The 14,301-nt window shown below is 40.4% G+C and overlaps 1 protein-coding gene and 1 long non-coding RNA gene across 13 annotated transcripts in view; one reads left to right on the top strand and one right to left on the bottom strand.

Moving 5' to 3' along the window:
• Positions 1 to 14,301, top strand: part of LTBP1 (latent transforming growth factor beta binding protein 1) — a 180,216-nt gene that overhangs the window by 159,612 nt on the left and 6,303 nt on the right. For all 12 annotated transcript variants that reach the window (XM_083432124.1, XM_083432120.1, XM_083432127.1 and 9 more), the window contains 2 exons: positions 530 to 670; positions 1,224 to 1,394. In XM_083432124.1, the coding sequence (XP_083288250.1) occupies positions 530 to 670; positions 1,224 to 1,394 (312 nt within the window). The remainder of the gene's footprint in view (positions 1 to 529; positions 671 to 1,223; positions 1,395 to 14,301) is intronic.
• The window catches only part of LOC310673685, a 28,554-nt gene continuing 21,628 nt past the window's right edge, over positions 7,376 to 14,301 (bottom strand). Inside the window, exon 3 of the long non-coding RNA XR_014509189.1 lies at positions 7,376 to 7,486. This is a non-coding gene — a long non-coding RNA (uncharacterized lncRNA). The remainder of the gene's footprint in view (positions 7,487 to 14,301) is intronic.

The following is a 14,301-nucleotide window of genomic DNA, read 5'->3' as shown; positions in this document are numbered from 1 at the left end:
GGAATAATGTAATGAAAGGAAACCACAGTAAGAGACTCAATCACCTTGGGCCCAAAGAACTTTACTTTCCTGATGTAAAGCCATTTATATTTCCTTTAAAGTTGCTTCTCTGTAAAATGAGTAGACAGGGATAGAGCTGAGAAATAGCAAGTCGGTTTCTGTATTTTTGCAAAGATTGGGCAGCTTTTGATACACTGTGGTGAGAAGCCTCTTGTTGTCTACAAAAAGAACGTAGGTGGAGTTTGTCCAAAACCTGCTTGCCAATAGATCAGAGCAACACAATCTATTGTGTTCAGCAGCTTTCTAGCCTGTGCATGATTAGTGCATGAAGAAGACAAGGAAGATGTTATCTGTTTCATAGTTCCTTCCTTTGGGCTCTTGCCACTCCTGATTTAGATATATGTTAAATTTAAGAGAGAGTGCACTGCAGAATCAGTTATTTTCCACAATGAAAATGCTTTATTTCCTAAGCCGGATTGCAAGACACTGATAGTTTGTTTACTATGTTCTTCATTTTCATTTTTAAAAGATACGGATGAATGTCAAGACCCCAACAGTTGCATCGATGGCCAGTGCGTCAACACTGAAGGATCTTACAGCTGTTTCTGTACACACCCAATGGTTCTGGATTCCACAGAAAAGCGATGCATCAGACCAGCAGAGTCTAGTGGTATGCCTTATTGCATGCATTGCAAGTGAAAAGGTTCAAGAACAAGTAAAAACCACAATCAGGCAGGATTGAATAGGGTTATCTTTAAACTGTTCCACTGATTCCTTTCTAGAAAAGGTTTGGTTCATGTCCTCCAAGCTTTTCTGATCATGATGAAGACCCCAAGCTATGGCTCCTCCCTTCACTAGCATTAGCCTTTTTTTCCTTATTTAAAACTGGGTTAAGCTTAGCATGAGGTGGAGCTTCAGTACAGGCTCCTCCTCTATGGTCTGTGGCTCTCCAGTGCTGCTGGGTAGATTTCACTGGAAGCATCTGGAATTGGCCAGTGTCTGAGACAGGATTTAGGATAGAGCAGTCACTTACGTTCTGAACTGATTTAAATTACATTGTTAGCAGGGGTTTTTTTGTGCGCAACGTTAGAAAAATGATCTCTTTATTTTCAGGAAAATGGAGCTCTTGCAATGTAAGTCTTGAACTCAGTGGGCCATACTGATTTTTCTTTTAAGACAGTGCCCGTGTCGTACTGATCACATTTCTCTGGCTTCTGCTTCAGAACAAACTGAAGAAACGGATGTCTACCAGGATCTTTGCTGGCAACATCTGAGTGATGATTTCGTTTGTAGCCGGCCTCTTGTTGGAAAGCAAACCACTTACACGGAGTGCTGTTGTTTATACGGGGAGGCGTGGGGCATGCAGTGTGCCCTGTGCCCCATGAAGGACTCAGGTAAGGCATCTAGTGACCTGAGGAATTTTTCATGACAAATCATTCACAGAAACTGTATATTCCCTCTTTGGATCTGCCCACTTCACTGCAGGAAGGACAGGGACACAGGGGGTAACACAGGGGGTGTCTGGCGCTGCACCCTTTCCACACTTTGTGCCCCACACATTCTTTGAAGCTGTGAAAACTGCTATGGAGGTCTCTTCCAGGCAATCTGTTTCATGAGCATTCAGCCTAATTTGTTTGTGTAGAGTTTGGATGATGTTGGCTGTTTAATGCATGTTCACTCTGATTTGTTTACAGGGAAGCTAGACAATTGACTGCATTCACACCAGGCATTTAAAGCACATCCCTTCTCTCCCCCACTCCAAAAATCATGTGAACTGTAGTTGGTCCAGGGTGCTGGGAATTGTGGCTCTGTGAGGGGTAAACTCCAGTTCCCAGGATTCTCTAGGGGGTGCTTTATATGTGCTTTGAATGTATGGTGCCTATGCAGCTGATGTTGCATCAAAGCAGGCATTATCCCACACTTTTCTGTCCATTTTCTTTTCACTTTCCTCGTTGGAAAGTCTGGTCTTTTGGGGGAAGTGGGTTTGTTTCGCAATAGCTCCAAATCATCTTTAATTGCACAGCCAGAACTTGCCAGGGTGTGATTGACCCCCCCCAAAAAAAGTAACAGTCTGGAAGTGCACTGAGTCACTTTGCGTCTTATGGAACCCAAGCCAACGTGAGTTTATATGATTCATTTCAATAGGGTACCATTCCTTCAGCGTTCTGTAAAGTTACTCATTTCTGTCTCATGTGGTAAAACTTTAATAAATCCATGGGAAATCCTACAACTGAAAATGAATGATGCATTTTCTGTAATAGTATGTCAGTTTTACCATATAAGGCTGCATTTAAAAACATGACTAACCCACAGGAGAGTGGTGGGGAACTGTCACCTTGTGGGTGGTAGTATTTTCTCATATAATAAATGTTATAAACTGCTTTGAGTTGTGACAACAAATCCATAGAGACTTACAACATGGTGATTGATTCTAGTGGTGTGAATATGTGAACTCACCTAACGTTGTGGTGGTTGCCAATATTTTAGCTTCTGAGAGAGAGGAATAAAGGCAGTGTATGTAATAAAGCATATTCTCCAACACTAAATAACATAATGGTGGGATAATACAGAGATGTATTTTCTAAAGTGGAGGTAGTCAACATGGTGCCTGCCAGATGTTGCTGGACTGCAGTTTCCATCCCCCCTGACTACTGACCATGCTGGATGGGGCTGATTGGAGTGGGGGTCAAACAACATACAGTGAGTCACAAGTTCCCCATCCCTATCCTAGGGAATAAGCCCCATTGAACTTTGTGGGACTTAATTCTGAGTAAGCCTAGATAGGGCTGGAATGCTAAAGCCAGATCTGTGTAAGACATTTTTGTCCTTGGTAATATTTTCCTCTAATATTTTCTTGAAATATTAGAAATCTTTGTGCTAGCCCATTTCTTTATAGAATGCTGCTGCATTGTTGGCATAACATCAAGCTTTTAAGAGAGTGCTGCAAATATTTGGCTAATACGTAGCTAACCTTTTGGTAATTTAAATAACCCCTCTGAAATCCATCTTCTGCAAACTGCCCATCGAGTTAAAACAGCAAATGTATACTGAATTTGTTTCCTGCTTTCTCTGAGTGGCTCCTTAAGGAAGAGTTTAAGGGAAGGAAGTTGTTTTCCATGGCAGATCAGATGAATAGCTATTGTATGCCCTGCAGAGCTTCGGCATGTTATATAATTATTCAATTTCCTGCTTCTAATTGTCTCTGTTGTGCGTAGGTGCCCTTATTCATGGCATTCACTGAGATCTTCAATTTAAGACTCATATGGAAGACGGATGTAGCCATCATGGTACCCCCAGATGTTTGTTTGACTCCATCTCCCATCAGCTTCAGCCAGCATGCCAAATGGTTAATACTGATGGGAGTGTTAATCCAACGGCATCTGAAGGGCACAATATTGACTTCTCCTAATCTAGAGAGTCTCAGACATCTGCCCTATTTTAAACTGATTTGTCCTTTTAAACAAAACAAAACAAAAGCCCACATTCCAGCAACTTTTCTCCACTCAATTCAGCAAGCTGTGTTTTCAGTTTCACTGAGTGTTGCCAGGATGGGCCAGGTGGGAGGTGGAAATGGGGTGTTATAAAAATCCAAACAGGAATATGGTGCATGCGTGGCTTCTGGTTTTGATACTGCGGCTGGCTAGAAGATTTTGAAACATTTTCCTAATAAAAACTCCGTATTTAATGCAACAAAACATTTTTCCATTGGAAAGAATTCCTTCATGGCCTTTTATGAGTTTTACATTTTTGATTGATTATTTAGATTCTGTTGTCAAAACTCAGCTTCAGGCATCACTTGCCAGCTACCACATCACAGTGTTTGAAATCAAGCAAAGCTGAGGTTGTTTATTGGAAGTCACTTGAATTTCCAGCGATGAGCGGATTCTGTGTAAATCAGACGTCTTAATAATGAACTGTAAAAAAAACAACTCTCTTTCATTTCATCTCAAGCAGGACAGCTGGTATTTTCTGTAAATTTGTGTCAGTTAAAGTAGATGGTGGTATTTTTTATTTTAGAAAGGAACATTGTTTTCCGGGACTGATTCTTGTATCAAAAAGCACGTTAATGCATCGCTGTTGTAGCCTACTGTTTATGTTGTTGTTGTTATTTATTCAATTTATATATCAGCCCCACATATAATGCATTACAGTAGTTCATGCAAAAGAGTATGGAGAACTGAGACCAGTTTCTCCTGCTCCAGGAAAAGCCTTAGCTAGTTCATCAGCCTAACATGGGCATAAGCTCTCCTAGCCACAGAAGGCTCTAGTGATGACTTGAAATCCCAGAGTACTCCCACACTTCAGAGGGAATGCAACTCTTCCCAGTGAAAGTCATACATCTGATGAATGGATATGGGAGCCACCCACCCACAACACTTCCATCTGATCAGAATTCAGCCTTATTTTATTGACCTTCATCCAGTACATCACTGCTTTCGGACGACTGTCCAGCACTTTCAGAGCCTCCCCTTATTCTGATGGAATGGAGATACAGAGCTGAGTGTTACCAACACACTGGGGACACCATGCTCCAAAACCCTGGATGATGGCTCCCAATGGTTTCATATAGATGCTAAATAGCATAGGAGACAGAATGGACCCCAAAGCCCCAAAACCATGGAGATGAGCAGCCATCTCCTTGTACTCCTGTAATGCAGCACCTCCAACTCCCACCTGCTTGAGCTGTTCCTTAAATGTCAGGCAATCTAGCAAAATCATAACTGAGTGTAGGGCAGTATATAAATTCAAATCATCATCATCTTCATCATAATTGACAACCTGTATGTATCTGGAGAGTTGCAGGGGGAGTGCTGCCCTGTTACTTCTAATTGACTTCCATAAGTGGCTGAATGGAAGGATAAGTGGGACAAAAGACACACATCATTTTTAAAACAAGGGCTGAATTTACATATGGTGCTAAGCAAATGGAGGAAAGTGCTGGCTCCCAAGGTGGTGATCACAGCCACTTTGCTCTTCCTTGGTTCTTTTAGCTCAGTGTGGTCCAGCAGCTAAGTCAAAGTTTGGCTTAGCATGCCATCCAAACTCAGGATCATGTTAAGCACTCTCCTCCTTAATCATGAACTGCAGCCAAGATTTGTTTTTTGGCAACAGGTCACTGTTAAGGAGGGTTGAGATGATGCACTAAGCCACATTTTAGTTGGTGCACTGCACTGAACTACACTGAACTAAAATAACCCAGGACAGAACCCACATGGTACCACAGATCCTGTATGCATTCCCTATCTGTCCTGGTTTGCTGGCACAGGAGTGGGATGTTACATTGGCACATAGGATCTGTGGATTACACTTCAAATTTTTATATAAGTAATGTGTGGTGTTTATGGATAAATAGAACAAACACAACTTGCCCCAATTTTGATTGTGAACTACAAGTGGATGCTAAGCAATTAACGTTCTTGTTTCATTTTTGGTCTCCTGTAGTTTTCCATATGTGATTCAGAATGCAGTACAGTGGAAAGCAGGGGCTCAGTAGGTAATTAGCTGATATAACTGCAGTCTACACCTTAAAAACATTTACCATTTTGGGGAAATTTCCCAAGAAAACCAGAACTGAATTGTGTATGAAAGAATCATTTGCCCTTCAAGGTTTAGTGTTTAAGAACATAAGAAGTGATTATGTTGGCTCAGGAGGAAACTTTCACACCTCTCAACCAGTAGGTCATAGGTTCAAGTCCTGTCTGGGAAAACTGGACTTAGGCCATATTACAATCTTAGATTTATATATTGATGGGGCCTGATTTACTACTGGAACTTCATGTTTATTTCCATAAATATATTGAACATATGGTTACAGAAAACAGGGGAAACAGAGTATTTAGATGATTATGTTGTGCTTGTAGCAACACATTTCTGCTTTTACCAAAGAGCATGCTGTTTTCTGTTTCTGTGCTATGCAGTTGGTTTTTAAATCAGAATTTTCTTGTACTCAGAGATGCAAGCGATGCACATTTAAAAATCCACATTGTGACTCTGAGTAAGGTTACTATTGTCTGTCTTTTTCCAAAATAGTTAGAACAACCTACTTTTGAAGCAGGCTTCAAATTTTTGTGTGCATTTCATTCTGGGGATATTTTGACAGTCTGTATTTTAAAGTTGTAGCAGTGAAAAACAAATCAATAACCTGAAGAAAAGAATATCTGAAACTCTACAATTCTATGAAACTATTATCAGGATGATTGATTTATGTGGGGATGAAGAGAAGGTAAAACTCCCAGCAATCAAAAAAGAGATGGGGGGGTGTTTCTGATTCATATTAAGACAAAACATATATTCACACAAATAGTGAGTGAGAGGTTGGCAGATGATTTAAACCATATAAATAATTGGAATGAGAGGTGCCATCTGACACACTTCTGAAACTGCAACCTCATGCCAGTGCTGTAGGCTGAAATGCTGGCACAAAATACTTGGGGTTAGGTTTCAAGTCTTCCTTCTAACCTAGACTCGCAAGATATATCCAAACCTCCCAAAGATTATTAGTCATGGCTATCACATTCAACTAACAATGATCAAAATATGGACATGATTTTTCCATAGCATATGACGCATACTTCCTTAGCTGTGAAGATGCCATAATTCCACAAGAGTGCAGAATGAGCTAGAGGTACAAAATGCAGCTTCTTTAGAATCTCACCTTTTATTTTAAATAATAATAATAATTGTAACATCTCAATCTTACAACATGTCTGCTTAGAGATAAGTAGGATTGAATTCAACGGAGCTTACTCCCAGGTCTGTGGGGTTAGGATTATTATAGCCTTCATCTCTAGAGGGTAGGGCTTTGCTTTGTTGTTGTTTAGTCGTTCAGTCGTGTCCGACTCTTCGTGACCCCATGGACCAGAGCTTTGCTTATATAGTTATTTAAATATTTATATAATGCAATGTCGTTATAGCCATACAAAAGTTACAACAACAATGAAAACATCAATAAAATATTGGGAGGGGATACAACTATAAATACTGGGTGGTTTAAAGAAAATTCACATTTCAAAGGCCTGTCAACAGAACACCGTTTTTAGGCGATGACTACCTACAAGGACGCAGGTGGCGCTGTGGGTTAAACCACAGAGCCTAGAGCTGACAGATCAGAAGGTTGGTGGTTTGAATCCCCGCGACGGGGTGAGCTCCTGTTGCTCAGTCCCTGCTCCTGCCAACCTAGCAGTTTGAAAGCATGTCAAAGTGCAAGTAGATAAATAGGTACCGCTCCGGCGGGAAGGTAAGCGGCGTTTCCGTGTGCTGCTCTGGTTCGCCAGAAGTGGCTTAGTCATGATGTACGCCGGCTCCCTCAGCCAATAAAGCGAGATGAGCACCACAACCCCAAAGTCAGCCTTGACTGGACCTAATGGTCAGGGTCCCTTTACCTTGCACAATCAGTTCCTAGGAGGTAGCAATTGGGTTCCAGCCTTGATCGAATGAGAAATTTCTCCATGGCTATGTGGTTTGAGAAACTGCCTCTCAGCATCATCTGCAAATTGGGCATAACATGGTTAAGTGTGTAGGTCTTTGGCCTCTTCAACAGAATCGAGTCACAGATTTCAAAAAAACAAAGAAGAGGGGAAGGGAAGGTGGAATTCTTTCTTTAGAACAAGGAAAGTTCCAGCTTCTGTGTCCGAAGCTGTGCATGTTCCATACTTTTGGGTTTTCATGAGAGCAAACTAGTTCCTTAAGGACCCCAAAAAGCAAGTGGGAGAGCAATCCTAAGCATGTTTACTCAGAAGTAAATTCCCTCCCTGAGTTTAATGGGGCATATTATCTAGTTCGTATGTTTAGCATTCATTAAGGCAGTTAAAACTGGGTTATTAAGGAATAGTTTTAAAAATATTTAAAACCAGGGATTTTCTGCTAAGATAGCTACTGATTTTATACAGTAAAAAGCCTTCTCAGCAGAGAGATCTGGCGCAAAATGCATTTATTTCAACAGCTTTCCTAGCTACAATTACAACATGTTTCTCCAAGGCACGAGCTATGTTTTTCCAGAGTAGCGTTGATGCAAATAACATTTTAACTATCAGGTTTTTGTTAGCAAATGACTGGGAAAAATTGATTAAATTATGATTGGAGCAATTTCTCACTGCAGTTTAATAATAATAATAATAATAATACCGCTAAATATTTCCAGCAGCTCTGCAAGAGTTTCCTCCCCTTCTCTCCCCACATCACCCTCTCACTTTTATGTTTCATTGTTCAAGTTTCAGGAGGGACTAGCCAGCGCTGCTGACATCAGATTCCATCTCTTTCTGGATTCAGTTGTCACCAAGTGAAACAAAAGCAGGTGGTGCTTGGAAAAGGGAATCATAGATGCCTGAAGCCATTTGTCACTCTGACAGGGTTTATTTGCATCGCGTACAATGTGTCACTAAATCTGCTGGGCAATAAATATGGTTGTAGCTTTCCAGAATGCTGTATAAAATGATATACTAGATTAGCAGGCCTCTAGCACACTGCAGAATGTAATTACCTTGATCCTCAACACATTTATTTTGACTTATTTCCAAGTAAGCATGCTTAAGATCGTAGGCCTGTCACATTCCGCACCAGCTGTGAAACCACATGGGGCAACTAGAACTAAGCCAAGCAAAAGTGTCTGTTCACTTGGTTGTTTGATTGTGTTTCCTGTGGGCACACCAGTGTTTCCTGCCATATTGTATTTTGAGAGCTGGAAGAATGAAATGCCCCTTCGGTGGAAACACCACCTTTGATAAGATTTTAGGATTCTCTTTCGAAGCATGAATAACACTCAGTTTGGAGACTGCATGCTTTCTCTTTTCTTTTCTGGACTGCACCATTTCCTTTTGAAAATGGGAGGTTTGTGTGCAAGAACTGCATTTTGTCACATTGGATCCAATCAAGAGTACGCTGGGGCTGATGGATGGCACATCTGGCCGGCACCAGCTTGGCAAAAGTTGACTGGGAGGAAAACTTTGCTTAAGGTTTTAGCTGTATTTGCTGACTAAAAGTTCCAAGCCGGATTTCTCTCCCACAGTCTCCTGCCTCTCAGAACTCCTAGATCAGATCCTCTCTGAGATCAGTAGCTGTGTTTCCTAGGGATGGGCAACAATGTCCGTTGTGGTTTATCTCAGTCTCTTGTTTTTCCAGTCTTAAGTTCAGTTCTCCACATTTCCACATCAGTTTGTAATTTTTTTGTCATGTCCTCATGAAAATTCACCAGCATTTTCTTGTAGTGTACAGTACATATTTTTCCTACATGATTTTGCCTGTTATACACAAATTTACAGATCTCCTCCTAATACAATAATGTGTTTTTGTATGTTCTTTTCTTTTTTTTTCCTTTCATTTTTTTAATAGCTTTTATTTTGCTTAAACAGGTACATATAAATATAAACAACCAAAAATTACAAAGGAAAATTCCTTAATAGTAATGAAAAAAAAACTACAAAAACTACAAAAAATATCGAAGTACATGACACAGAACATAAGCTACTATGGGAAATATAAAAGAAAAGGGAAAAACATAGCCATATCTTTCTTGCTGAGCCCTTGTCCCCTAGATAATTATTTAAACATTCCCATTCTTCTTTCACCAACTTTTTAGGTTTATTTCTTATTGCATCTATCAGCTTTGCGAGCTCCAAGTACTTGCACAATTTGACTACCCATTCCTCTTTAGTGGGTATATTTTTATCTTTCCAGTGTTTTGCCACTATAACCCTTGCTGCTGACGTTGCATACATAAATAGCCTAGTTTTGTTTTTGGGAATATTATCTGAAACCATTCCTAGTAAGAATTCTTCCGGTTTCTTGCTAAATGTAGTTTTTATCAATCTCTTTATCTCTTCATAAATCATATTCCAAAATCTTTGTATCTCTAGACAGGACCACCACATATGGTAGTATGTTCCTATCTGTTCCTTACATCGCCAACACTTGTTATTGTTTGATTTATTTATTTTTGCAAGTTTTACAGGGGTCAGGTACCACCTATAGTACATTTTCATAAGATTTTCCCTTATAAGGAAACAAGCCGTGAATTTTATATTTTTAGTCCATAATTCATTCCAAATATTGGGTTTGATCGTATGTCCCAGGTTCCTCTCCCATTTTACTGTAATTTATTTGATATCTTCCTCCTTTCTTTGCCAATTCAAAAGTAGTTTGTACATTTTAGAAAGTGTATTTTGATTATTATATAAAATATCCTTCTCCAGATAGGATATTTTTTTGTCAAATCCTTTGGTTCTTTTATCCTTTTCAAGGGCGGCTTTTAATTGATAATACTCCAGCCAGGTTATTCCCTTCTGTTTCAATTCACTTAGGTCCTTTATTTTCGGATCACTACTTGTTTCCTCTACTAAATCCTTATATTTTAGCCAATCGCTGTTCATATTCATCTTGTGAACTGACATAGATTCCATTGGTGACAGCCACCATGGTGTTTTGGTTACTACTGATTTTTTACTCCTCTCCCATACTTCATATAATGCCCTTCTCACAATATGATTTAAAAATCCTTTGTGGGATTTAACCTTGCCATAGCCTATGTAGCCATGCCACCCGTACACAATATCCCATCCCTCCAGATCTAGGACTTCCATGTTTTTAATTAATATCCAGTCCTTAATCCATGTCCAGCACGCTGCCTCAAAGTACAGTTTAAGTCAGGTTGTATGTTCTTTTCAGTAATATATGAGGTTTTTATGCAAATTTACCCTTAGTATCTGTATTTTCATATATATTACTTGGCTAGAGAGCTGTGCTACAAAATCTGGAGGGTGAGGATTTTGATGGATGGCTGCATTTCAGTTCCCATATTGTCTCAGCAAGTGCGAATTATGTAGGGTCACCTTTCAATGCAAACAGAATCAAATTTTCCACGATGTTTCCCTCACAGCCTCTAAAGCTGCTTGTCACCGTTCCTTAGCCAGGGCAGACAAATTCAATTCCACTATCACAGAAGCATAAATTAGGGAAGAATCATGTTTCCCCTGGTACAAACGGTTAATGTTTACATAGTACAGAAACTTGATAACTCTTCACCATAGGCTTGTAGGAAGGTTGTGAGCTCTAACCAACAAAGATATATACAATTATTGGTAGGGGGAAATACATCCCGTGGAGTCACTCTAAGGTTGACAGGTTAAAAGGTAAGAAAGTAACATAAACTTGTGTCCCCCAAAATAAATTGTGTATATTATAGAGCTGGAATAAGAAGCAAATCTTTAAAAATAAGGGATTACCTTAAAATATCTCGTAACACCTAGACATCGTCTTAAATCTGGGGAAAGAAAAATGCTTATGGACGTGGGTGGCGCTGTGGTCTAAACCACTGAGCCTAGGGCTTGCCAATCAGAAGGTTGGTGGTTTGAATCCCCGCAACGGGGTGAGCTCCCGTTCCTCAGTCCCAGCTTCTGCCAACCTAGCAGTTCGAAAGCACGTCAAAGTGCAAGTAGATAAATAGGTACCGCTCCAGTGGGAAGGTAAATGGTGTTTCCGTGCACTGCTCTGGTTCGCCGAAGTGGCTTAGTCATGCTGGCCACATGACCCGGAAGCTGTACGGCTTCTCCCTCGGCCAGTAAAGCAAGATGAGCGGCGCAACCCCAGAGTCATCCGCAACTAGACCTAACGGTCAGGGGTCCCTTTACCTTTTATGCTTGTTTACTTTAAAACTATTACCTACCTAGTTCAGTATGGTTTCCCCCACCCCCAGGTGTCCTTTTAACTGAACCAAAAGGGTGTTTCCACAAGTAATGCTAAATAGTACCTTTTAGACTATTGACTGTTCTCTACGATGAAAAGTAGAGAATGCATTTTAAGCAGCATAGAATTTAGATTGGAATTTCAAGTGCAGGACTAACAAAAGGCAACAAAAGAACTCCTGTTGGATCTCTGGTCCAGCATCCTGTTACTACAGTAGCCAACCAGATGCCTATGAGAAGCTTGCAAGCAAGGCCTGAGCACAGCAGCATCTTCTCCTCCTGCACCTTCTAGCAACTGGTCTTCAGAAGCATACAGCCTCCAAGTGTGGAGGTCTGAATTTGAATTCCTTATGAAATGGGCAAAGACAGGCAGGTCAGATGTTCCAGACCGCTGCTTGAGGGAGGGAAAGCAGCAAAAGAAGGAAACTGTTATTCCTACCTCAATCAGCATTCAAATGTTTATATTCCATTAATTTTATTGGGATTATCCATTGCTTACATCACCGGATCACATGTTCTTTCGGTCAGTAAGAAAACAGCAACAACAGCAAAATCAATCATGATTTGACCAGCCTCTGAGAAAGATGCAGACCAGTTGTGCAAACAGAAAATGATGCAGAGGGAAAACTCGTTTCACTGAAAATCATGCACATTTCAAGGAACATCGATTCATCATAGGAAAGTACCAGTGTACTTGTCTCCTTTAGAACCAGAAATTATTAAATCATTTGTACTTGGCTTTCATGCATATACTTTCCTTCCAGCTTTCCTCTTTCACTGGCTGTCCTTACACTCAACAGTTATTTTTTTATACATGTAATTCTCTTGGTAAAAGTGTTTCATACAAAAAAAATTGTTTGGTTTATTAATATAGTGTTGGCATGATCATGCATGCATAACTAGTATAAAATAATGTGTAGAAAAACTCTTCAAGATACCTTAAGTACTAACCCACATAGTTAGCACATAGTGCCAAACCAAGTTTTGGTGTTGCAGTAATAAACTCAGTGTTTATGCACTCCTCCATTACCCCCTTGTTTCACATACTACAGTGGTACCTCGGGTTAAGTACCTAATTCGTTCTGGAGGTCCGTTCTTAACCTGAAACTGTTCTTAACCTGAAGCACCACTTTAGCTAATGGGGCCTCCTGCTGCTGCCACGCCGCTGGAGCACGATTTCTGTTCTCATCCTGAAGCGAAGTTCTTAACCCGAGGTACTATTTCTGGGTTAGCAGAGTCTGTAACCTGAAGCGTATGTAACCTGAAGTGTATGTAACCCAAGGTACCACTGTACACTTCATTACAAACTGACTTTCGGGTTTGGTGGGTGTGCGTCAGTAAACGAGGGGAATTAAGACTAAGAGAGCTGAGTGGGGGGTGCTCATGTAATCTCACTGTATACAAGTTGTACAAGTGACAATAAAGTATCTCAATATTTCTGTTTCAATTAGTTTCTTCCTGGTTAGGGGAAAAGCATAAGTTGCAATGACATTTGAACCAGCAAACTATGTTTTCCATCTGCCCTGCAAACCAGGATGGCAAATCAGTGTTCCTGGTCCAGATGTAGTAGCACACAATGGTTTGCTACAAACCAGCAAACACACATAAACACACACACACACACACACATACATATTAAGTGCAAGAGGGAACAGGCAAACCCTGGGTTTATTCCCATAACAACAAACCATGGTTTGGCGTTTCATGTGTTCCAATCCAACACATGATAGAAATACACATGTGTATAGAAATACACATAATGTATTTCTATATTGTTAATATATTCATTGTGGGAGACAGCAGAAGTAGGAGGCATAAAACAATGTTTCTCTGAACATTGGTTAGGTATAAAGGTACTTCTTCCAATGCAAAGCAACATTTGGTCTATAAATGCTATCATTTATAGCATTTACAATTGCTATAATTGCTAACATTTATCCAGCATGTTCAAGTGTTCAAAGCACGCCACATATTAGTGTAGCAACCATTCCAACAATTCTCAAGTCAGTTTTAGAACCCCAGTTTTGGACATTGTATGGCTTGCCTAAGGCCACCCGCCTATTAAAAGCATAACAGAAGGAAGATTTGAAGAATGAACTTGGTGGCTCACAGCTTAGTGTCTTGGTGACTGCAGTACAGTAGCTCCCTCCATGAAAAATGCAGGGCCATTCTCAGAACTGCACCAGCAATGTATATTACTTGTGCTTCACTTCTGATTGCCTAATCCTGTGACTTAAAAGGAGCTGCACAAGGACAGCAGCCTCCTCATGTGCGAGGAGCTACTAAGGATCCCAAGACCACCAGTGTACCTGCTTTTATTTTTAATTAAGAGGTTTACCTGACAAGTAGTTTCCAGAACCTTGATCATCCTGATTGCCCTCCTCCTCCAGCTTACCCTTCTTAAATTGTGGTACCCAGAATTGGACACAGTATTCCAAGTGTGGCCTGACCAAGGCAGAATAGAGTGGTACTATTACTTCCCTTGATCTGGACGCTATACTTCCGTTGATGCAGCCTAGAATAGCATTAGCTTTTTTTGCTGCTGCATTACACTGTTGACTCATGTTAAGCTTGTGATCCACCATTTGCTTAGTAGAAAATCCTATTAGGCTGCAGTGAAGCTTTA

This window comes from Podarcis tiliguerta (assembly GCF_965153285.1).
Source record: "Podarcis tiliguerta genome assembly, chromosome: 3".
Classification (NCBI taxonomy): Eukaryota; Metazoa; Chordata; class Lepidosauria; order Squamata; family Lacertidae; genus Podarcis; species Podarcis tiliguerta.
Note: the sequence above shows the minus strand (reverse complement) of the source record. Positions and strands in the feature narration are given on the sequence as shown.